We start from the raw sequence: 25608 nt of genomic DNA, 5'->3' as shown, positions 1-25608 counted from the left end.
CCTCACAAGCCTAACCCAATGCGAGCATCACTTCAACTCCAGCACAGTGCAGAAAAGGTGACCTGGCACAATCCACATCCCACAGCTCTCTGCCAGGCAAAAAAAAAAAAAAAAAAAAAAAAAAAAAAAAAAAAAAACAAAACACCACCATTTGGGTTCTCATGCCATTTATTTTATGCCCTTTTATCCTGCAGCTCTGCCTGTGTTCTTTCATGTAATAAACAAATCATAGGTCTTGCTTTACATATCGCCTCACATGAAATCTCTTTCCGGCACTTTGTCTAGAAAGTGCCTAGCAGACCACTGCATTAAATAAAAATGAAGTCAAGCTTGGAGCTCCCCTACCCAGAGCCCTGGGGTTTACAGAGCCTTCTTTGTGCAGTTTCTATTTCTGTCTGATTAAGCTATCTAATTCTCAAAGATTAAGCTATCTAAACTGACTGAGCACTGAAGCATTTAAAATGTAAATGCACTGAGCTTTAATCACAGCCTGCAGACTACCTCCCTCTCTCTCTCCTGCATATACGTGGGGGCTATTTCCTGGCCACTTCTGGGCATTGCACCTGCACCTGCTGGCACATGCACATCCCACAGTTGACCAGAGCACTGCTGCTGTGTAAACTGCTGGTAAAGTGCCTTGGGGATCACCCATCCAGCAGAAGAGAGGCCTAGGTGGAGGCAAGCTCCTCACAGGGTGTGTGGCAGTGCTGTGGGCCTTGGGGACGTGGGCAGCTCACTGCACGTGTGGTCAGCACTTCCCCAAAGCCATACAGAAGTCAGGTCACCCCCAGGTGTCACCTGGAGGGTGAAGGACAAGGTGTCCAAGCGTGAGGACGCGAGGCCAAGGGTGCAGCTAGGGTAGCAGACGTGGTCCCATCCCCCCTTCTCTGTCCTGCTGCCCCCATGGCCTGGCACAAGCCGTGGCACCCACACCAGTGGCTTCCTTGTTGGCTCAGCCTGCTCTTGGTCAGGCAAAAACATTGTCAGCAAGAGGTCGGAGAGGAGGAGGAAGGCAAAAACATGGCTCCCCCATCCAAGGCCAACTTATACTCCTGCAGAAACACACCTCAGAGAAGCAAGAGTTGCCAAATCCCCCTCTTCTCCCTCCCAGTAACACACTGTGAGAACGAGACGTCCCTTGATTTCTTTTTACATTTGTTCTCTACACAGGGAACGTTGCAAATCTGCATGGGGAGCCCTGGGAGGAGAAGACACGCTGTGGCCATCCTGCAGCTCTGGTCGCGGGGGAGAGTGGCTTCCTGAGCCACAGGCAGCAACTGCAACATCAGCTTTACCAGGCCTCCACAGGCTGCTGTCACATTAATTTGCCTAATTGCTTTTGAACCAATGTACAGTTTGGGCACCTGGAGCATCCCGTGGCAATGAGTTCCACCAATTAATTACGTCCGCCTGAAAAAAAAAAAAAAAAGACGACTTCCTCCATGCCTTAAAAAAATATCTGCTCAATGATTTCATTTAACATCCATTAAGTCTTATGAGCAAACGGCTCCTGTTCCTCCTGTTACTCAGCAGGCCGGGGACTGCTGCCGTAGCCCCGAGCCTGAACCTTTCCAGGCTGAAGCTGGCAGCCAGGGTCTCCTCACGCAGAGGCAGCGTTGCATGCTGTTCCTGTCATAGGCTCCCTGCCTGTCCCCCTGCCAAGCACAGTGCTATGCACCCACCAACCCATTCAGTGGGAGCCAAAGGCCTTGGGCACCCTTTGAAAATCCCCCTTCAGTGCCACGGGCCGGGCACCAAGGCTGCTCCCAGTGACACCCACAGCGAGCCTTTGTTTGCCAGCGCCGCTGCCTCTGAGCCGGCAAACAGTGAGTGGCTGCCCCAGCTCCTGTGGCTGGGATCACGGCAAGAACAGAGGCAACGTGTTGGCTGGGCAATTAGAAGCGTTACAGCAATTAGCCTCTTACAGGCACTCGCAGTGGGAGTGCAGCAGATAGGAAAAGACATGACCTCAGCCCGGATCAAATAGGCAAAGCCAGCCACGGCGGGGACTTCTCCCAGAAGGCAAACAGGCGAGCTGCGGCCCTGCCAGGCCCAGCGTGCCGGGCAGCCCGGCCTTTACGGCTGGCCTTTTTCTGGCTCGGCCTGTAGCCTGCCCTTCTTGAAGCGCTGTTGTTTTTCCACAGCCGTTGCCTTCGCGACACAGCTCTGTGTGCCGAAAACACGCTGCTGGCACTGCACTGTGCCGAAGCCTTGCGGCTGGGTGGCTCCTGAAAGCGCCGAGCTGGCGGTGACGGCCCCTGTCCCGGGCAGGTGAACCGGGCAAGCACCAGCAGGGATGTGCCCATAGCAAACCCCGATTTATCTGCTGGGGCAGGGACTTTTCCTGTGGCTGCCAGCATGAATCACAGCCTGAGCCTCCCGTATTTTGGCTGAAAGCATTCGCAGGAATCACCACTGCTCCTTCTCTAACATTACTCTGCAAAAGCTGAGTAAAACAATGCAGTTGTTGGCTTTGCAGGAGTCAGGCAGCTCTTCTGGTAAGCAGAGGATTTTGATCGTGCCCTGTTATTTCATCTCTTTAGAATATTCACCAGACAAAGTAATTTTCCTGTCTCTGAGCAGTGCTAAGCTGTCAGGCTCCTATTCTCTGAGCAAAAAGCAGTGCAGCATCTTCCCCCTACACAAGTGCTTTTTTGGGGGAAGAGAAAAAAGAAGATGAAAAGAGAAGAAAAGGAAAAAAAAAAAAAAAAAAACACCAACCCCTCCCTCCTCACGATGGTCAGTTAGAGGCACACAGTTTTCCAGAGGTGGCAAGAAGAAGGAAATCGTGGCTGTTCACATAAAACCCCAGCACCCAGGAACTGCTCATAGCACCCAGGAGAGTCAGCCCCACCAGGTAGCATAGTATCGAGAGGCTCATTTAGCTGCTGGAAATAAAATCCCACCCTGCAAATACCTCCCCATTGGGAATTAAGCAGCACTGGGGCTAAAACTGGGCCTCAGACAGGATGGTGGGGGGTGAAGGATGGGGGCAGAGCGAAAAGGGATTACCCAGAGCCCTCCCTCGAAGGCAGCACAGACACTGCCCGTGTTGTTTCTTTAATTGCGGAAACAATGTGCTCTTTCACAGGCTGCAGGTGGCTCGGGGCATGGCAGAAAAGGGACATTATGGCTTTCCACCACAGCCTGCTTGAAAGGTTTGGAGCCCTATGCACAAAAAAGCCTTTGCTGAGGGTATGGCTGCTGCATCAAGTATCAATGAAAGCTGCGTATCTGCTGCTATGAATCTGATCGCCACAGAAAATGAATGGAAAGCATTAAGAGCAGCAAACAGTATTTCAAGCTGCGATGAACAGCATCCAATTCATCAGTGAATAGCAACCCCGGGTCAGCGAAAGAATAGCTTTGTTTGAATGAAGTGTGGAAGTGCCTCGAGCAGTCCGCAGGAGCAGATGGGCAAAAGAAGGAGCCAGAAACACGAGCACTTCTGAGATCTAGCGAAGGGCCAGCCCTGAGCGAGGCAGTCTGGCTGGCCGGGTGTGCAGAGGATACCTGGGCTGAATGCCCCAGGTGAGCTGGGTGATGGGGCTGTTGGCTCATTCACAGCACCCCCCAGGTGATGGGGCCGTTTGCTCATTCACAGCACCCCCTCGTCATCCCATCCTGCTCCCAGCTGCTGCTGGGCTCCCCCTGCCCCAGGTGCCTCTGCCCGACCTCCAGGCCAGATGCTGCCTGCAGGGTGGTGACAGCAAGACAGCTCTGATAAGCTCTGATGGCTCTGTACTTAGGGGAAATCCTCTTGGCTCTTGCCCAAGGCAAGGAAGGCTCAGAGGCCTGGCTTCCCAAAGGATGCATCCGGATCAAAGCCTGCTCCCCAGCCGCCACCGCCACCGCAGAGGCATCACCTCCAGCCATAACAGAAGGTTATAAAAACAAGGTCTCTCCCTGACACATCCCAGGCTGCAAGGAGGAAGCAGCTCCCAGGACCTGGCTGCCAGCGTGCTGAAGGTTCACAGAAATGCTGCTGGACCATAGGGACACACAGGGACGTGCCCCAGCTGTGAGAGGCAGGGCAGCAGGCACCACTCAGCTCTGTGCCATTCTTGCCTTAGCCACAGGAGCCCGGCATGGGTCTGGGGATGCCTCCATCTGCTCCCACTGTTGCAGTCCCACAGTCTTAAAATCCAGAGCACCACAAGGCTCAGGGCCAGCTTCTCAGTGCAGAAGATGCCCAACAGTCGAGCTGTGACAGTTTATGTTGCTTTGATAATTTATATCCCGTTTTATAGCTGTTGATGTTACAACTCCTTCGACATGAAAGATGGCAAGGCCCCCGTCTTATGGAGCTTGCAGTCTAGTACAGACAGGTAAACATAACAAGTAGAAACATTAAACTTTAGGTAGGGAGTGGGGACAGGTTGAGGGAGTATGTACAGAAATTATCTTTGGCACATCAAAGAGCTGGAAAAAGTCCATCAGAGGAACCTTTAGGCTATTTATGTATTTCAGGTAGCAAGATAAAATCATGAATAATGAGTTCCTGCAGCCTCTTTGCAGAACCAGCACTGAAGCAATGCTTACAGAGGCACTTCTCTGCTCACCTATGTCCTTCACACAGGGTACAAGGAATCCTCCATGGGTTTTCCTTGCTGACTTTTAACCAGCAAAGAGAGGAGAAATAGCAACCAGTACTGCCATGCCCTCCCCACCAAGGTTTGGTGCCTGTCCACGACTTCCAGATCACAAGGTGCATCTCCCCAGCACCATCCTCGGCATCTTTCTCCTCGTCTTCTTCTTCCTGTTTTTCACCATTTCTCCATTCTTTCAGACTGCTTATTTTGAACTTTAGTCCCCAGAGCTCCCAAACCTTGGCCCCGCTCCCCCTTGCCATACCCAACCCACACCATCTCCAGCGAAATCCTGCAGCGCAAGGCAAGCTGCACGCCAAGGAAAGGAACAACCAGACCCAGCTCCAATGCAGCCAGTGCTCGCCTCAGCTGCTGCCATCAGAGAGCGAGCACATGCTGAGGGGACATGCGTGGATCATTCCCTCCAAGGCGTTCCTGCACTGTTTCTCTGACCAGGGGATGAAGGCCTGAGACCCATCCCTGACAGGCTTTGGAAATCCTCTGTTGCAAAACCCAGGATTTCAGCAGGAAGAAAGCAACCTGGACAACTTGCTTGTGCTACACCACTGGGCTGTAGGAGGCTCAGGCTTGTGGGGGCCGGAGACAGCTCCAGAGCAGACCTGGGGATGTTTCCCAGCTTAATATAATTATCTCATTTGTGAGGGCTCCCTCCTAAATAAAAATTGAGCAGACCGATATAGGGTATGAACTGTTTCCAATACAATGCAGAAAGACATCACCCAAACAGACAAACATACGTGGCAGCACAGTTTGTTGTTTCGCCGCCAAAGAGACTGAGGTAAAAATGCAAGTTGATCAAATCACAAAGACATCCTGCATTTACAGAGGCTATGCATGCTTTCCACCAGGCTGGAGGAGCTGCTGCAAGTACAAGCCTCAGTAGCCAGGATGTGGAGTTAAGTAGAACTGATGCAGAAAAAAAAGCAGCCCCTTCCACTCCCACTGCGCCAGCCCAAGCTATACTGTAAAGAACCAGGTTAAAAAAAAAAAAAAAAAATCCAGCTGAAAAATAAGCTAGTGAAAAGCATTATTTCTTAGCCAGACAAACTGTGCAGTCTATTTCATCCTCCAGCAGCCCAGCATCTGTGGGCTGTGCCAAGCCTGCCCCTGGGCAACTGCGTTGTGACTCCTCTGCTGAAGGCAAGCCATTGCAAGAGATTGCAGTCATTTTTTTAATTATTTTTTTTTTCCCTGTTGTTGTTTCTCTTGCTGTTTCAGCCTGTTCAGTAGTTGCAGCATCTCTTGTGGTTTCTGTCAGACCGAGGAGCTTGGTGGCATTTGCCTGGAGACGTCTCTCCTCAGACACCTCATGCTGCTTCTCTGCACCCTGCCTGTGGGACAGGCAGAGAAACCAGGGGGAATCACACAGCCTGACGGCAAACCCCACCACCACACAGCTGAGATGGTGAAGGGGCTGGCCAGCTACTGGCACACATGGCTCTGAGAGACTGCCTTCAGCTGCCTGACAAACTGAGACAACTTCCAAGGGCCTTCTGCCCTCCTTGGGCCACTCCTCCTCCGCCATTGTGGCTGAAGACCTGCTGCCCCTCACCGGGCAGGCAGGCCAGGCCCACCTCCTCGCCCCGGCCCCCTTGTTTTGGGTTTGCTCTGACCCCAGTGCCGACTGCAAGGGGAAGGCAGAGACTGATCTCCAGCACCTCCTGCTTGGGTAGGAGCAAGCATGGCCTCGTTCGACCCCTGCAAGCAGCCACTCAGATATATTGTGGGCCTCCAGGCTTCAACACACAGAATAGGCCATGGTATATCACACAACGAGTTACAAGAGGCTTTCAGTTCACCAAACGTCCCTTTTCCCACCAATTCAGCATGGACCTAAATCCACGGAGCGCTGTGCAAGGGGCCAGCAGCTTGCCCTGCCGAGCACAGAGCCCAAGCTGTGGTCAGGGCCATCCCCGTGCCTTCTGGGCTCCTCCAATGTAAAATCCAAGCAGTAACCCAACCCTGGCAGCGGCAGTGTGCTGCATAGGGGCCACATGAGTGAGCCGAGTGACCGATCATTTCAAGGCAAAGTAAACAATCAGGGAGAAAAAAAAGCATGCAAGTGGATTGGCGTAATCTATGCCAAGAGAAAAGGATGTTTGTTGCACAAATAAAGTGAGTGGGAGCAAGACTTTCCTGCGTGACTGGCGGAAAGGTCCATAAATCAAGACTGGAACTCCTTGCCACGTATGTGAATCAATTAAAGCACTCGATGAATCATTTATTTTCAACATAGACAATCAGCAGCAATGGTTTGATGTTCAATTGATTTCTCATTTGTCTCGCTTCCCTGAGTAATGACAAACAGCTCACCGCTTACACGGTACATGTCTCAGCCCGACTGCTCCTGGAGCAGCTTCTGCTGCAAGGCATCAGCCGGGCACCTGCTCCTGCCTGCTGGCACTTCACGCCTTGCGGGCACTGCTCTGCAAGGCCCTTGGCTCTGCTCATCTCACCGATCCCACACCACGTTACGTTCTCCTTGGGTCTCTTTTCCTTTCCTTCTTTGACAAATTAAAAAAGTTAGAAATGTTCATTCCCACTGCTTGGCATGAGAGCCAGATTCCTGGCTAGAGAGCATCGGTGTCCAACTTCTGAACAGCCCAAAGTCTATAGAACAGACACAGGCTGCCCACAGAGGCTGTGGGCGCTCCCTCTTTGGAGATCTTCAGAAGCCGCCTGGACGTGGTCCTGGACACTATGCTCTGGGTGGCCCTGCTGGAGCAGGGGTTGGACCAGACGGACCCAGAGGGCCCTGCCCGCCTCAGCCATTTTGTGTTTACCACAGGAGCAGCAGAGATTTGCATGCAGTAGATGATTATGTGCCATAAACATACATTGCATTGCATTCGTCCAGATAGCCTTGTAAAACACTTTATATGGCCCTCTAATTTGTATTTGTGGACGCCTCGTGATATATTTCAATAGTTATAATTGGGAGCATACCAAAATGAAGTCCTCAGTTTGGGTGCTCGGCTTCACCGAGTGGTGAAGTGGTAAAGAAGTGGTGGTCATTAAGACATCAAATCAACAATGTGGACAGATTCCTGTAGCCAAATAGTTAATTTAGGGTGTGCAACTTACACAGACCCAAATATCTGTTCTGAAAAAGGAAGCAGCCCTCGCTGCTGGTTGCTGCTAGCTGATACGAGGCGCCACTGGGATGGGGCCAAGGTGTGCATTAGCATAATCCTATTGTGAAAAGTAAACTGATAAAAGACAGGTGGAAAAAATGGGCACGCCGAGCTTTTTCATTCATGAAAACAAGGTGCCCGTGCTGCTCAGTGCACAAGGTTGAGCGTTGATCTGGGGGCACAGGAGCCGAGTACCCTTGGAGTGACTGAGACCCTCAGTGTGCTCATGGCTTCTGGAAAAGGAGGCCCTGAGCTGCGCCGCCTCTTCTGGAGGCTGAGCACCAACACACCAGCACCTGGCTGCACAAGCAGCTGTCCAGGTTCAGGGCCACAGGCAAAATCCAGGTGTCAGTGAAGAAAGGTCCAAGCTCTTCAGGCTCTACTATGGTGAATTTTATGGACAGACAAGCCATACTGTGCTGCTGGCTGCCTACAGTCCCTCCAGGAGCATCCCCTCCCTTTTCCCTTTCCATCACCCCTCCGGAGAGCAGGGCACCCGACAGGCACCTTCACCTTTGCAAATGAGCTGGCATTCATCAGCCCTCAGGGCTGAGCAGTGTTTGAAGATGCCTTTGTGCTGTAACACTGCCCAGTAACCCCCACTGGGCAAAATCTATTGCCTAACATGCTGACCAACAGATCTCCTTGCTTCTTTCTCCTTCACAATATAGCTCTCCTGAGTCATTTTTGGCCATATTTGTACATAAGCTGGGCACAAGAGTACTACAGGGTAATAAACAACTAGTTTGCACTGCTCTCAGAGCATTTCCAAATGCCTCTGCTTTTCAGCCACTTCACTGGAGAACCTCTCAAAAATCCTCTTCCATTTATAGTCAGGATTCAAAGACTGGAGCTCCGTTGCCCACAGCCCTCATGCCCAGCTCTCCCACATCCTCGCTCCAGCAGATCAGTAGGAAAACATTTGCATCCCCAGGATTGCCCAATGCCCAACAGCCCGGGAAGCTGTTGAGGCACCTCTCTCAGAGCAAGCCTTGCGTCACCTCCTGCGTTTGGGCAGCGGTGCGGTCATGACTCAAGGCAGCGTGCGCAGAGGCTGAGGAAAGTCCTTTCAAGCGGCTCCGGATTCACCTATGGGGAGCAAGCGCACCCAGAGTTCACCCCGCCTGAATTCAGCGCTAGCTGCCTGATGTCACCGCGATTACAGCTCACTTCCTTCAAATCCTGCAAGCCAGGACACAGCAGGCGCTCGCAGGGGCTGTGCAAAAGCGTGCCCGCAGTGTGCCGTACCCAGCTGGTGACACGCTCCAGTGCACGCGCGCACCGGCACAGCAGCTGCTCCGGAAAAGGCGAGGAACTGCTCCTCTGGGGTTCCTGAGCTTCCCAGCTCAGGCAGAGCATCCTGCACGGGCTCAGTGGTACTTTGCCCCCGTTTATCAGCTCGTCCCTTTTACTGGTTGAATGATGGGGCTGCCCCTGGGATGGGCAAACATTAGGGCCAGAGCAGGAAGCTGAAAGGAAGGAGGAAAATTCACCAGGCCAGCTTTCGCAAGTAATGCAAATCTAGGGCTTGGTACCTCTGGGCCAACAGTCAGTGCCACTGAGAGCCACCACACTCAGCTTAGATTTCCCTGAGGCTTTTCTGAGGCTCAGCAGCTTGGGCCTGAGAAGGAAACATTAACGGCCCTTAGTGGTGGTGGAGGTGGTGAAGGGCCTGATGGCCTTTGGGGAGGCTGTCCCATTCAGGGCTGGTTTCTTCAGCCCCGTCAACACTCAGCCCAACAGCATCATTATCTAATTCATGTTTTAAATGTGATATGCCACCACTACACACATAGCAGAATCAAGGAAGGGAAAGCAGCAAACCCACTGACCTCCTGCAGCAAAGGGTTTCAAGGGTCAACCAAGGGTCTCCTTGGTTTGAAGATATGGCACCTCCAAAGCAGGTCCTTGGGATGGGGCTTTCTCCTCTTTCTTTTGAAGCCTGAGCTCTGGCTGCCCACCCCCACACGACAGGGACAAGGAGCTGCTTTGAGATGCTTCACTGTCACAGACAGTTCCAGCTTCAGCAAAATCCACCCCACCAGCCTTTCTTGCCAAAACGTAGGCTGATTTTTAATTTCTGCAAGGCTTACACAATTTCAAGACAATATTAAAAAAAAAAAAAAAAAATACTTTACCAATTTTCTACACTTGTCTTGATTTTAAAAGACAACACATCTTAAATAAATAACTAGCACTTCTCCTGGGCTCTGCAATTTGAGATTTGTCTTTGGAAGAGGAGAACAGGGTTTTTATTGCTTACACTTGAAACTGGAACAACACACTTGATGCCTGCTCAGAAATGCGCAAGCTCTTTGAAATTAATGACATACCGCATGGGAAGGTGTAACTCATGCCTTGATTTTTAGAAGAGGCAAAAGCACTTGATTGCAGCTGGAGTTAAACTCGAGTGAATCCTTCAGCTGGGTTCAGCCAGTTGCTTTGAATCAGTATTATGGTTACTTGGGTCCATGGGTGGCTGGGCATGGTGTGCAATAATTGCAGCCACTCAGTGCTTGGAGAACCACGACAGTAAACAAAAGGAAGAGTTGCCCAAAGAAGTTCTTAAAACTGACTCCTCCATGGACCATGCACCGCATCTTTCCTCCTGGCCTCACAGGTTTTGCTCCGAAAGCCACCTCAAATGACTTGTATGCCCCTTGCCATCTCCTCCTCACGTCCTGAAGGAAGCATTTTGCCCTGCTGGTCCCATAATGCTGAATAATGTTCCCAGTTGAGTCATCTGCAAGCTCTTTCCTGGAACGTAGCTCCTAAACTGGGGCTCCAGTGACCTGGCCCCCCTCAGCAGGTGGTGGCATCGGCCTGATATCCCCCTCCTGGTGGCCCAGGAAGCGCTGCAAGTCTCCTCAGGCTGCGGTGACTCACGGCGAAGCTGCCAGAGGTGGCTTTGGTGGAGCACGGCACCCGTGACTCACCCCGCGCTGGATCAACACCCGCGTCCCAGGCCCAAAGCAGCCATTTCGGGGCCCTCCTCCCTCCGCCCCGCTCCTGCTCCGAGGAGTGCAACTGCTCCGGTTGCCATAGCATGGGGCTCGGCAATAACATCAATAAGGAAAATGACCCGGGATGAGGCCATCTGTTTTATAGTCCCTCCGAGGCACCGCAGCGAAGGTGTTGCGCTCGGTTGAGTTGTGTCTCACTCCTGGGGCACCCAACGCAGCAAGCAGGGACACGTGCTCAATTAGGGAAGAAGGCTTAGGGGGGACAGAGAAGTCCCCTCTGTCTAAAGGGCAGCCTTAGCTGCCTTTCAGGGAGAGAACAGAACAGAGAAAACAGTCAACATGGACACACAAAGGTCAACAGAGAAGCAGCATTTAATCTGCACACACATCAGAGTAGCTCCAGGCTCCTCACTAGCTTTAGCTTAAGGCAAGGAGGAAAGGAAACCCGGGAGAAGAGTCTCAGAGCTCCCTTTTTAAAGGACACTAGTAAATAATCATTAGATGTTATCACTGCCTCCCTAATTACAGAATGCTCCCACATGGGAGGGGAAGAGGCTTACTGAAAAATGCCTATTCCTAGCTCAGGGGACAGCAGGAAAGGGGAAGAGAGGAGTTTGTTGCAGGAGGCAACAAAGGGGTGAGCAGATAGGGTTTGTCAGTACAGACATCATCCCCACCAGAGAGATGGAAAGGGCAAGCACACAACTCTGGCGGAGGACAGCCCTGGTGATACCAGAAACTTTCAGGCCCTGCAACTGACCATGTAGTAGATGCCTAGTTAAAAACAAACTCTGTTGTCAGGCACATTTACACTCTGACAGAGGAAACGTTGGCCACCGAGAGCAGCCTGGGAAGCCATGGCAATAAAGACAGGCCAACCTCCAGGAGCTCCCTGCACACCACAGCGTGCTGCTGCCGGACAGGCCTTTAAGCAGCGGCTTTGGGTCTCTCCCTGGGCCACAAGGACACCAGCACGAGCAGCAAGGCCTCCTCCCATGCCAAAGGCCACTGTGCCCCTAGGGACAAGGCCGGTGCTGGTCTCCCCGGCCCCTGCGCCATCCTGGCAGCAGGCCGGGGCCTCCTGGGGCCTCCTCTGCCAGCCACTTCACCGCCCGGCCCGTGTGGGTCTTCTCCAGGAGGAATCACAGCTCCTTCCCTGCAAAGGCTGCCTCTGAGAAGCAGAGATCTGATAATAAGAGCCTGCCAGTTTGGCACACAGCGTTGTAACAGATCCAGTTACCAGCAATTAGACACTCCACCCCGATTAATTTGTGCTAGAAATACTATGACGGTTTTAAACAGAAAGCTTGATTATCTGTTCGAACTATTTACCGAAGGTTGGGGTGAATTCTCTGTTATTTAAAATGTTGTGTATTAAGGCTGGACGTTTTATTCAGAGATAGTTACTGTAGTTTAAATGAGATTTATTAAGAGAAGTATTTTAATGAAACAGGAGGTTAGCCTCAATCGTACAATGGCCCTCTGTGATTAGTCACACACCTGCTTTGCCAATTCATGCTGAATTTTGAAGCTATGCATTCTCACAAATTTCTCTTTCATAGTCTTTATAATACTGTTGGGTGATTTTGCAATTACAAAATGTCTCCTGCTGTATTTCCACATGCCCTTCTCCCACGGGTTGTTTATGCCGTGTGTTACGTTCTTTCAGACACCTTTGTGCAGGCTGGGGACACAACAGCCCCCTGGGAGGCTGGGACAGGCTGGAAGTTCACCTGTGAAATTGTCTGGTTTTGGCTGGATATTTTGTTTAGTGGGACCAAGTGATCAGGAAGCATTGTTTAAGCTCCTGCACAGGCAGAAGACAGGAGTTAAGATTTAGCTTGAGCATTCGTCTCTTCACTGTAGCCATCTCCTTGCTGTCTTATTCCGTCTGAGGTCCATTTGGGGCACAAGCTCTGATCTTGCACCCTCTCCACTGCTGCATGAACGGGTCTCATGGAGCAGTTGCATCTTGGAGCAGTTGCTAAAGCACCAGCAGGAGCTGCCACACAATCCAGCCCACGCTCCATCCAGTTGAGTTAGACGTCTCTGGCAACAGATTGCATCAAACCCTCCAGAGGAGCACAGATATTTTCCTGCAAAGAGAAATATTAGCTGAATTTCTAGGCTTACCAGTTAGCTTCACACTTAATATAAGCGTTTGTATTACTTGGGATGAACACAGTGGTTCTATCCTAAGTGTGGGTGTGCTGATTTCATTAGAAAAGCCACGTTGCAAGCAAAGATATGCATCTGAAGTGTCACATTTATCATGAGACTTGCTGCTTAGCTGTGTCGTTATAAACAGACATCCTATCCTGGAGGAGACAAAGTAGTCATTGGGAATATTTATTGTATCTTACTAAGCTGTTTGGCGGGTAAGCCCTTTAAGAGCAGGCTAAGCAAACACCTGCCAGGAATGGTTTAGCTATAGCTAATATTGCTGTGGGGCAGGGGGACAGACTTTGCTTCCTTCCATTTCCCTTAGACCCGTGATGGCACTGTCGTCAGCTGCCCACGTGAGCCTGCCCTCAGGTGAGCAGCACCGGACCAATGTGCGGTGTGGTTACCAAATATCTCTCACATCTCCTCCTCTCTCTCCATCCAAACTGCACCAAACTGCAAACATCTACCCTTTCCCACAAGCCTCTGCAATTTCCAGTGGTTTTTTGTTGTTGTTGTTTTGTTTTTGTTTTTCCATTGATTTGTCTTTAGTTGCAAACTTGTTTATTTCTTGCACTCAATAGGCTCAATAGGTTCCCTCCTGCTTCCAGGGTTTTCATAGAGTCATAGAATATCCCAAGTTGGAAGGGACCCATAAGGACTCAAACTCCTGGCACCGCACAGGTCTGCCCAAAAGTTTAGGCCGTGTGACAGTGCACAGTCCAATCACTTCTTAAATTCAGATAGGACAATCACCTCCCTCGACCGACTAGCAGTGCTGTGCTTGATGCACCCCAGGATACGGCTGGCCCTCCTGGCTGCCAGGGCACACTGCTGGCTCATATTCAACTTGCTGTCAGCCACAACCCCCAGATCCCTCTCTGCAGGGCTGCTCTCCAGCGTCTCGTCACCCAGTCTGCACGTACAGCCAGGGTTGTTATGCAGGGGTGTTAACAAGAGTAGATGGGAAGGTGAGGATTTTTCCTCCAATTCCTTTCCTGACTCCTGCCTTTACTTGCTTTAGCAACTTCACACCACCATCAGCCACCGAAGGCAAAGTAGCATCAACGGTTGCAATATATTCCTTGGACAAGGTGGCAAGCACTTTTCAAGCCTTAGCCTATAGAAAACCAGCTTAGTGGTTTCCCACCTTGAACACCCTTGTTTCAGCAACACTATTATCATGAGAACCGCATGCCCCCCTCTTTTAACCACCCTGTGCTAACCGCAACACCCTGAGGTCCTCAGCAAAGTGACACGAGTGTGAAATTTGTCCTTTTTTTGAGCAGGTGGCTGCGCAATTTTATTTTTTTATTATTTTTTTTTTTAGCAAAACCATGTTTAAGTACTCACAGCAACGAGCAGTGCATACACTACATAAATACACTATGCATACACTCAAAGTGCTCTCCATTTCATGCAGCATTAGTCACTTCCACCAGAAGGAAGGCTGAGTACATATTCTCTCAGAGGCACCTCTGGGCTTCTGAGAGCAATCTACTGTTGTCAAAAGGTCTTGGTCCTTACTGTGTGAGAGAAAAAATCTGCTGCAGTCTTAACCCATACCATGAAAAGCTGCGTGCCAGTGTGAGAACAATAATGCAATTATTTTGCTCGGATGCGCAGGGAAACGGCACCAAACTGGCTGCACAAACCTATTTTGCTTCTGGTACCAGGATTATGGGTGGGGTGAGGAATCACTTAGCCTTAACTTTTTAAGCTGAGCTGTTGACATTCTCTCATTATAGCTTTCCAGATTTGAACCACAATGCTAAAGCACCCACACCTTTATTTGAACAGAATTCCCCCTCTGCAAAATGAGCCCATGTGCTCCTCTCCTCTGTGTCCCTTCCTGCCCCCCATAGGCTGCTCGACATGTTGGGAGCGATGTTAGTGCAGAAGAGATGGGAAGATGAATTCTGACTCTTCCTCTGCTTGGTGACAGCCACCTCCAGCAGCTACCCGCTCGCACAGACAAGGTGAGAGCTACAAAAAAATAAACGTGAACCCTAAAAACGGATCCCATTTTTGTTGCTCTATTCCCACATCTCACTGGAAGCTGGCAGGGAAAAGTTTCAGCTTGCAGGTTTTGCAGACAGACGTCTGACTAGCCTGGGCAAAAAGGAAAGGAAGCAAAAGAGCAGAACAGCCACTGAAGAGTCAAGAAACAAAAAGAGAAAGCAGGATGGAGTGAGCAGAAGAGCACAGAAATGCTGGGGCGTGGAAGGGAGATAAAGAAGGGAGATGAGTTATTAGTGGAAGCTGGAAAAATTAATAGAGGAGGATGGAAAACTGCAATAGAGGAAATAGGAGTGGGAGGAAACAGTCATGGGATGTAAAGGGGCAAATACAGCTGTAAAAGGGTGGGGGAAAATCAAAAACACATTTACACCCATTTTTCATCCTAAAATGGGAGATTAGAGATTTGCATAGGGAATACGCTTGAATCAGTTTAAATGCTGCATGAGAAAGAGCAGAAACAAAAACGTGAAGCTTGCAACGTGTCCTATGTTCAGCACCAGAGCTGAAGTGACTCCAGCAGCACTCGCTCAAGTAATTTCTGCAGTGATTGGAGTCAGTCACAGGGGATTCCTCGTTTCTCCTGGAGACTGCTTCGTAGCTGGGTTAGCCAGAAACAGCAGACACGCGGGGAAGTGTGAGGATGCTAATGATACAGAGAAAAGGATCCACATGCTTTCTGAAAACTTGTCTCCAGCTGTGCCTGTCCATTTGTAAGCATCACATTTTCCCTCATACACGTCTCCCTATTTCCACAGGCAGCACGCTGAGTACTGGACCTCAGTAATTCCAAGCTGCCAATCATGCATGTGTCCATCTTAGAAACAAACTCAGTTCCTTCCCAAAGCTTGTTCTGGACCACCAAAAAGATGCAAAAGCTTCTTTTTTTTTTCTTTTTTTTTTTTTTCGAAGAAACTATTGAAAGTGCACTGGACAGTCCATTCGTTTTTTTTCCTTGAACTCATGGAAAAGGATCAGGAGTAACCACCAGCAACAACACCACAGATGCGGATTTATTTTTCACCCATTGACCCTCCTTTACTGCTGAAGGAAGCTTTTTCACTTGTAACAACAAAGAAATGCAAGGGTAATGGTAAATAAAGTTGATTGTAAATTATTATGCAGAAGTGGAATCAAAGATTTCGTAGCCAGCTCCTTTTGGTTGCCCAAATAAACACTGTTTGTGTTGTTATTTCAGGATAAAGAGGAAATGCGAACTTTGGTGATCTGAGGCTAGACAGAGATTTGCTTTTATGCCTATTTTGCTGCTCCATCACTGCAAATGTTGAAAATAGCTGGTGCCCCTGTGCAGCAGAGAGTTACTTGAAGCTACACGCTCTATGTGATGGTCAAAGTCCTATTGTGAAAAATGGAAAAAAAAAAAAAAAAAAAAAAGAAAAGTAGGTAGAGTTCATCTCTCTCCTCCATTTGGCCTAAGAGGAGGCATCAAAGTCTGTTGTTCCCCTTCTCCCCCCAAACAAATAAGGATGGAACAGGGTAAAAAAGGAGCTATTGTTCAGACATGATCAAAAGCAGGAGACACATCACTGTTCAAAGGGAGTCTGTCCCGCATCCCTGCTTCAGATGGGGTGAATGTTCTCAGAAACGCTTGAAACTCTCCCCCCTCCTTCCAGACAAGGCCACCCTTGTGGAGCATGTGCTTGGCCCCTCCAAACCTGAACACCGCCGCTGAATTCAATGTCTTAGAGTGGCCTCCATGCTCCGCACTGGTTCAGCGCATAAAGAAAAGACATCAGCAACTGGGGGCTAGTGATTTTTTTTGGTCTGGTTTTAAAATCAGAGCAAGTTGCTGGCTGGAACAGCACACGCTCTGCACTCTCAGCCTTCTGCCTGAAACAACACAGAAGCCAGCCGCACGGCAAGGACCCGCGCAGCGTTGGCTGGAGCAACTTTGTCCGAGTGCAAGTAGTCGGTGCTGCTGCTGGTGGTCGCACACTGGGAACAGAAACACGCTTTGTTGCCACAAGAACCCTTCTCACATTCTTTGCCTCGGTGTCACTTCTTTACAGTCGCAAGGCTATTTGCTTGGACGCCAGCTTTAACAGCACGCAAGATTTCCAGAATGCATCTTTCAGCCAGGAGAACAAGACAGATTTTTATTGGCTTACGAGCAATAAAGAAGTAATGTATTTCTGGCTATTTAGATAGTGACGTGGCTAAAGCAAACTCCTTTGTTTTCAGCAGCTGCTAACAATACCTGTAGGGAGCTGTTCCCAAGGCAGTTATCTCTGGCACTAGCAGCAGGAGGATGTAAACAGCATGTATCAAGTTAATGGAAAACGTCGAGCAGCCAGCTCGGAAAGGAACTGTGTTCAGCCGGGCCTCTCTCGCGGGGATCGCCTCCTCACGTGGAGCAGCAGCAGCAGCTTTCCGAGGGCAGGTCCTCCTGGGCCTCGGCTCTCCGTGGGTGCGCGTGGAGCTGGAGGCAGCGAGCCGTGCAGAGGATGGGGTCACCGTCACCGTATCCGAGCTCGGGGTCAGCGCTGAGCTAACACGCTGTGTGCTCGCTCCCAGCCCGCTGCTGGCTCCTCTCTGGCTCAGTCAGAGCCAACGCGTGAGCGGCTGCATCCGTCCACACAGACGTAGCCTAAGATGAGAAAGATAGCGGTGGGGTTATTTTGAATGACATAGCCCGGACTTGCACGCTGTGGGAGGCGTGATGGGAACTCTTTCTGTCTTCCCTGATAATTTAATGAGCTGTTGTAATGAGGGATGCACTGAGCCCCTCATTTGTATGCAGTTCCCACATGAGATGTGAATATTAAATTCCTTTAAGTATGAATCAGCACCTCTCTCCTACTCCCACAGCTCCTTCCCCTATCTCGCCATCTCTTCCAGCTCCGCAGCCCCAGATTCCCCCGCGGTCCCCCGGGCTCCCCCACTTCACTGTCACCTCAGCAGCCATCAAAGGAGACAGATGCGCCTCTGATCGCGATCACAAGCACCAGCCGCTCGGCAGAACAAAGCTGGAGAGAAGGTCTCGTGTCTTTCTTCAAAACCGACTGCAGCCCGGCTACCCCCGCGGCCTCTTTCTTTGGGAAAATTTCATGACATGGGAAATTAAACCTACGGGGCAATGCTGTCTCTGACAGCTGGTAGTTTAAATAATGAATTGGTAATTATAAACCCTTTTGAAATAAAAATGAAGTTTAAAAAAACATAAACTTTTGAGACACACCTTTTGATGGCGCAGGGCTTTCCCACGTAGATTCCATCAGCAGCCATCACTCAGCGCTGGCAGACAGCAGGTGCTCGCCGCTCCGCACGGGGAGAGACGCACTCACCAAACGAGAAAAGTCAGGGGCTAGGCGAGTTTGCAAATAGCAGCAATTCCAGTCCAAAAAATCATTTCCATAGCAGAGGGGAGGAAGTGCTCCCTGAGGACAAGGAGGCTGGCTGGCTTTCATTTTTTCCAACCCATAGATGTTCTTTTTTTTTTTAAGCAGCAAGGCAGGAAAAATTATGGGAGAATGGGGTGGAATGTGAAAATTCAGAATTGCAGTGTAGAAATCACCACCTGCTCCTGCAAAACAGGCTACTCTTTATTTCCAAAGCCCTGGGAGCTGTAAACCAGGATTTCTCAATAAAGTGTGCTAAGCTAAAAGGCATGAAGATAGTGACAGATCCAGACTTGTTAGTGCCATGAACATTTGTCTTGGCCACATCATGCAGTGCATACACAAAGTGCTGCATCTACCATCTAATACCTTCCACCTTATACCCAAACATGTGCAGAAAGCCCTGCCTCAGGAACATTCAGAAACTAAAGACGAATTGCATGTCTTAGTACAAAAACAAACCCGGCACTGTAAAAGCCAGAATTTCTGCTGTGAAGTCCGTCCTTTTGGGATTTTCCCACAGTCACCTACACTCAGATTCCAGTTGCCAGAGACCTCCAGGACCAAAGCCAAAAGCGTAACAGGAAAAAGAAGCATAAAGCTCATGCCCAGTAAATGGGAACTTTATTAAACTACCAAGTTACTCCGAAATGTATAAATGTTCCATTAAATACATTCAGTTTTCTTTTACACAGATTTATAGAAACTTATTTACATATTCCAAACACATTTAAATTATTTTTTTCAAGCTTACTACCAATAAAAGTTTTTTTTTTTTTTTTAATAAAGGAGAAGAGTTAATCATCTGCTTTTGCAGATGTGCATACATACACACAGATACAAATAAGGAAAAGAGAGATTTTTTTTTCTTTTAAATCTAACCCACAAGGGAGGCAGCATCCAAAAAGCTTATAGGGTTTCGAGCAAAAATTCACCCTGACCAAAAAGTGGGCTATATAAATTCTCCCTGTGGGACAGACTCAAACAAGAAGCCCTATGTAATACTTCGTGGTGTTTGGGTACGGTGTCTGCAGTAAGATTTGCTGGTATAAAGGAAGCACTAAGGGCCCCTTGCCAAATTCAGAGTACAAAGGTAGCTGTCCCTGATACTATCCCATGAGAAGCATGTGAGCAATCTGGCGGCTCGTTCTCATTCCAGCACCAAGGGATAGAGCAGACAAGCAGATCTACCATTAGTAAGTCAATGCCACTTGTCTGAAGAGATTTTCCTTTTATTTTTTATTTTATTCTTAAATGAGGCTTCATTTGTAAGCAAGTAAAAAGGCAACTCTTTAAATAAGATACTTAGGAGAACAGCGATCAGTTTCCTCACCTACGTACACTTCCCTTAGGAAGACGCATAGCATGCTGAACAAGTTTTCCCTCATTCTCTGTACCTTAGTTTGGGAAGATGTTAAAATTTGTATCTGCAGGAAAAAAGAGCTGTTTCTATTTCGTAAAAAGCTCATCAAATACTAGTTTAAGTCATCCTTTGGAGTCTTTAAACATTAAAAACCACATTCGAAGCAACCAAGGAAGTCTACAAAAACATTGTCATGCGTAAGCTCTGTGTTTCATGCTAAATATTCATGTTGACAAGGAGAAGAGGAGGAGGAGGCAGGGAAACTGATGGCTCAATCAGAGCCATTGCAACATTCAAGTAATTTGGTAGTAGATAAACCAGTGGAAACATGGAATAGTACGAAAGTGCTCGGCACTACAACGCAGCCTTCAAGACTTGAACTGCAAACATCCTTGATATGTATCATAAATATATGGCACTTCTGTATGACCCAAAGCTGGCAAGTTTGCTTGTGACTAAAACAAGTCAGATGAGGAGTAGGCATCATCCCAATGGTTACTGATGGCCCTTCCAACAGGCACAGCCTCCGGCTGTGCTGCTCGGCGCAGCACCAGCCGTATCTACTCGTGCATGCAAGACAACGCTGCCACATTCTTGGAGAAAAAGCCTCCTGGCCAGCAGAAAGTTTTCTCCAGACACACGTACACATTCATAAAACATGCTAGAAATTCTTCAGTGAGGTTAAAGACAGCCACAAACAGAAAATATCCCATTTTACTATTTTTTGGCCAGCAGTTCCCAGTCTGTCCAATTGCCAGCAATGGACTTTGCAACAGGCAAAAAAGAGTTCCTGAATCCGAGGCAGTAGAAGCAACGAAAAGCACGATCACCCACGTTCATTTTCAGTACTGTTCCACAGGATTCACTTTAACATCAAATAAGGAACCGACCAGCACAAACGCTTGAGTCTTACGAATAATCTTATGTACATACAAACTGGCCTTTATCCATGCTTTCTGTCACAACGCGTTTCATCTTGTAGTTTAACTGCTTTACAATTTTTGGCTTTTGGTGACCTTCTATAGGATAAATACTCAAAGGCTTGCTGTTACGCTCTTATTCCATCACAGTAGCTTCAAATACATTCAAATTCATAAAAAAAAGGATTTAGACCAGAACCCGAGTAGTTGCCCTTTTCCAGTGGTGTGCGGTACTTCAAAGAGCACATGGTGTTGCTTCTCAGCAATGTTACCGTTTTAAGGAATCCCACGACGCAGACATCCAGTGCTTGAACAAGTGTTCACATTCCAAGGTTCCCCAAACCTCTCCCTTACTTCAGCAACGGCTTCAGTATTTTACCTATTGTGGTCCGGTTCGCATCTTTCAGTTTAAGAGAGGACTTCTCCTCCGTTCCCTGCTCCTTTGCTGAGGGTTCCACTTTGGTGCTGACAGTGTCTCCCTGGAGGAGGCTTCTCCCAACCGCTCTGGCACTGTTTGCTCTCTTTAAAGTACTGCCCCCGTTCTCCTTTGGACTCATCTCATCAGAGGTTGCTGCTGGCTTTGCTTTAGGCAGCCGCTGGGACACAGACCTCGTGATGGTTGGAGGTCTGGATGAGCTGGAGAGATCCACTTTTGCACGCTTTGAAGAAGAAGCCACTGTATTCCTTGCAAAGCTGGGGACAGTGGATGGTGTCTTGGGGACACTGACTGGGGCAACTTTGGTGTCATCTGCAGGGGTCTGTGGTTTCACGCTGGAGCGACAGATCTTTATTTCATCTGTCTTCGATTTTACAGTACTCCTAATGGGTTTAGAGACGGGCTTCTTGAGAGCGACTCTGTCCCTCTCAAAATGAGCGCTGCTTGAGGTCACAGTCCCCCTCTGTAACCTTGGCTCTTCCACTGACACGCTGTGCCTGTAAGGACTCCTCGGCAGCGTGTCGGTTGTGCCTCGGACAGAGCTGCGACGAGACAGACGACTCTCCACCGTACTAGTTTCACGAAGCGCCGGCTTGGCTTCGGGCTTTTTCACACTGCTTGGTGGTTTGTTAGACCGAGAAATAGGCACCACTTTCCTCATACTTTCATTCTCAGAGGCATTCAAAGTTCTTACAGGTCTGGAAGAAGCTGTGTGGCTTGGGCGAGTGCCACTGGATTTGGAGGAACTTGGAGATCTGTCCTTAAGAGAGTTTCTCTTTGGTCCTATCGCGTCTTTATTTTTTACGGACTTCTCTTTAGAAAGCATGTGCTTGCTGTTGGCATCATCCTTATCATTTGTGGAAGCATGAGGAGACAGATCCTTGGCAGACGCAGTATTCAGGTTCGAGAAGAGCGTTCTAGACCTGTACTGAGCACCACTCACCGAAGAGCGTGCTTTGCCAGCCTCACTTCTTACTTCGTTGCCCACCGATTTGAAATCATTTCCCTCTTCAGAGTCCAGCGTCAAAGAGCAGTCAGTCGTCGTATCCGACACATAGAACATGGGCCCGTCGTCCCTGCTTCCAGAAACACTTGTATCCAGGGACATGGGGCTGCTGCTGCTGGGCTCTGAAGCTTCGCTCTTGCCACCCACTGCCTTGGCTTTATGGTCATGGGCCTCTCTGGAGCTCCTGCAAGCTGGAGGCAAGTCATCATCGGCAGTGCTAAGGGAATGCAAGCTGAGGTCATCTAGAGTCTCCAAGTCTGTCCCACCGACATCCTCTAAGTATATTAGAGGTGTATCTTCTGCGGGCTTTGCTCCTTGAATGTCGAACTTACGCAATCCTTTAACAAGTTCGTGCTCCTCAATTGCAAGGGCCAGAGCGTTTATGTCAGCGGACTCCTCGCAGGAGGCATTAGAAGTGTGCGTGTTGTAGTTGGTGCTTCTCGGTGGGTAGCGGGCACCAGGACCGGCTGAGCCACCGAAGTGACTGGACTGTGCTGGGGGCAACTGCAAGTGGTCACCGCTTTTCCCTTTGGTTTCAGACTGCTGGTGCAAGTGCAAGGTATTTAAGTTGAGATCTCTCGTTTCTTTGGATTCAGTCCAGGCCACATTGGGTCTTGCTTGTCGGGTGTTTGCACGGGGAAGGCTGTTAAACTTGTTTGGATCCTCATCTTTTGAGATCTCCAGGAAACTCTGCAGCTCCCTGTCTGCAGTAATCCCCAGAGAAAGTCGAGAGCGTCTAGAATTGGGGTTTCTGTACGAAGGGCTTTGGGGTCTCTGCTGCAAGAAGGGAAGAAATTCTTCAAGTCCTTTTTTGGCCAGCATTTCCACATCATTTTCACTGCTGCTCCGTCCAAAGCTCCCAAGCTCGCCAGCTGCCCAGGATCGACGCTTCTCCTCCAGCTCCTTCCGCCTTTGCAGATGATGAAGTTCCTGAATCTCTCGTTCCCTGTTTTCCTGATAAAGAAAGACATAAATCCATGTTACAGAGGACAGTGCCCGACATGAGAACAAGTTGCCCTGCTTTATCTTTCCCTTTATTTCTTCCCGTCAACGTTATTTCCTTCTGCCATCACCCTCCCTCCACCCCCAATACATACAACCCACATGACTTCACTGTGGCAATCACAGTCTGCAAGCATTAACCATATAGGCAGCAGTTCCCTGCATAACTCATGCTGAAGGCACATCAGTCTGTGCATTTTCTTCTTATGCTGACCAAGCTCCTGCACAGCACAGAATGTGACCTGTCAAACCCAAGCAGATGTCAGGTGCACTCAAAGAGTCCCTGCTATATATGGAGAGCTTGAAATCTGCTCGCGGTATGTTTAGAGTTGGCAGCCTTATCTGGTGAGTAAACTTCCACCTGAGCATTACATATTTTACAACAAACTCGTCTGATGAGCACACAGTCAGTGTGTTCCTTCCACTGTCCCATATTACAACAACTGCAATTGGAGCAGCAAGTGGGGTTGCTACGGGGTGCTACTTACCTCCAACTTGAGCATAACAGAAGGGGAATTTTATGAAAAGACATTACCTACTTCCACATGAAAGCAAATTAAAAAGTTTATACAATGCCTCATTATCATTACTTAGACAACAACGGACACCTCTCAAGGACCATTAATAAATGCTTCATCCCAGATTTGGACCTCTTGTTCACTTCAAAAATTGGTAACTACTGCTCAGAAGTTGCCCGGGGCAGGCTGGGGATTTTGCTAACGAAGCTACCGGGTTCTGGTTTAGAAGGCAGCAGTTTGTGCTTGAAAGACAACACAGGAACACCTTTCTGCTATAAAATCATCGTCAGTGGATTATTATGACCGTCAACATTTTAAGTGTCACCTCTACACTTCAGATTTAATCTAGGTGCAACTTCAGTTGACCTTTCCAGGTTATTTTCTGAAATGGAGAACCTGGTTTTCTAGAGCCAGTACAGCTGTAGCAAAAGAAAGAAGAGAAAGGGCTAGTCTTGACAGAGGATTCAAAATTACATCATTTTCCAGCATGTTGTTAAGTCTGCCCTCAGCAAGCCTGTATGACACACTGTTTAAAAAAACACACCTCTATTTGTCTGAAGCACTGTCTAGTTTGATTTTCCCAGTGTTGTGACAACAGAAGAGCTGCACAACTATAAACAGTTGCCTGAAAGCTTTCAGTAAACAAAAGCCTAATGCTGAAACTCCTTTTGATGAATGGGCTGATCTACACCTCTTAAAGTGGATTTGAGGTGACACTGGGCTGTGAAAGATAAGATGCATTAGAGACCTCAGAAACCCAAACAGCTAAGAAAGGAAAAAGAAAAAACTTGCTTTTCAGGAAGAATGTCTGTGACAGGGAGCTTTCTTTCACAGGCGTGGAATTACAGAATTAATTCTTGCCTAATGCTAAAGCTTAACTTTAAATATCCCATTGTAAAGAGAAATAGTTAAAAATAGTAGTAAGTAGATATTACTTTCGTCTTCCATACTAGACACAGAACATTTTAACCTCACCCAAAACATGCTTCTGGAGATTTTATTCACAAGAAAAATCTATTTTAAGCACATAGAGCCATATTCTAAAATTGAAAAAAAAAAAAAAAAGAGTTAACACACAGTTTGAAATATGTGCACTTGGCTATCGTGTGTAAGCCATCTTTTCACACTGCTGGCTGTGCTGTCCACATGTTACATTGAGCAGACCTGCAGTCTCTATTCTAAATTGTTCCGTTAAATTTGTAGGGACATAGGTAATCCACATAAAATACCTCATAAGTAAATCTTTTCAATAGTCACAAATAAAAGACTAATTTGTCATTATTTTAGTGTGATTACTTACTACAGAGAGAGGAAGGGAGATCCCCATGGGACCCTGAAGTAATAGCTATTCATCAACCACTTGTAATGTGTGACTATGAATTAAATCCCCAGCCCTGAATAATTGAACACGTCCTTCATGAATGCACAAAGTCATCTCTCACTGAAATGTCTGCAATAGTTACCACCGTTTATATCTGTATAATATTCACATGCATAACTACGTGCTGCCTTGGGTGGTAAACGGTAGGTAAGCTAATGGGGCAATGAGCATGTTAACTGAACGTCCTCTTAGCTTGCTGTAATCAAGAACGTTCTCTCATTTCTAAACTAAAGCTTTTATGCAAAGTGCTGTCAAATGCAGATCTCATAAGGCAGAAAAAATAAATATATTTCTGGATCCATCTAATTGATGCTATTTATAAAGTCCTAAAAATTATTTGTAATGACAGGCAGACTTTTCTCAACCAAAATTCTAACCAGGGCTAATATTGCTCCTTGCCTATGCTTATCTTCGCATACTTGAATTATTTGGGACCAATTCAAGGTGTGCAGTTAGTTATATACCATATAGCAATTATCAACCTTCTCACCAAAGGAGGAGGAAGAAGCCCACCTACAAGCAGGCCTACAGGCTACCCTGACAGAACACCTCAATGGTCTGGCCAGCCTGAGCAGAAGGTGCAGAAGAGAACGAGAGCTGATGAGTTGGCAGTGGGACTGCATAGCGGGCTGGGCAGGATGACCATTTCCACGGCAGTTTGCTGTAGCCATTCTGGCAAATACACCAAATACCACCAGATAGGAAGTGTCCCATAGGCAGAAAACAAATAACTT

The 25608-nt window shown here is 48.4% G+C and overlaps 1 protein-coding gene across 1 annotated transcript in view; it reads right to left on the bottom strand.

Moving 5' to 3' along the window:
• Window positions 1-18844: 18844 nt before the first annotated feature.
• FHDC1 (FH2 domain containing 1) overlaps window positions 18845-25608 on the bottom strand; it is a 35336-nt gene continuing 28572 nt past the window's right edge. The window contains exon 12 of the mRNA XM_084518269.1: window positions 18845-22927. Within this exon, the coding sequence (XP_084374395.1) occupies window positions 20882-22927 (2046 nt within the window). The 3' untranslated portion in view covers window positions 18845-20881. The remainder of the gene's footprint in view (window positions 22928-25608) is intronic.

Source organism: Aythya ferina (genome assembly GCF_964211825.1).
Source record: "Aythya ferina genome assembly, chromosome: 4".
NCBI lineage: Eukaryota > Metazoa > Chordata > Aves > Anseriformes > Anatidae > Aythya > Aythya ferina.
Note: the sequence above shows the minus strand (reverse complement) of the source record. Positions and strands in the feature narration are given on the sequence as shown.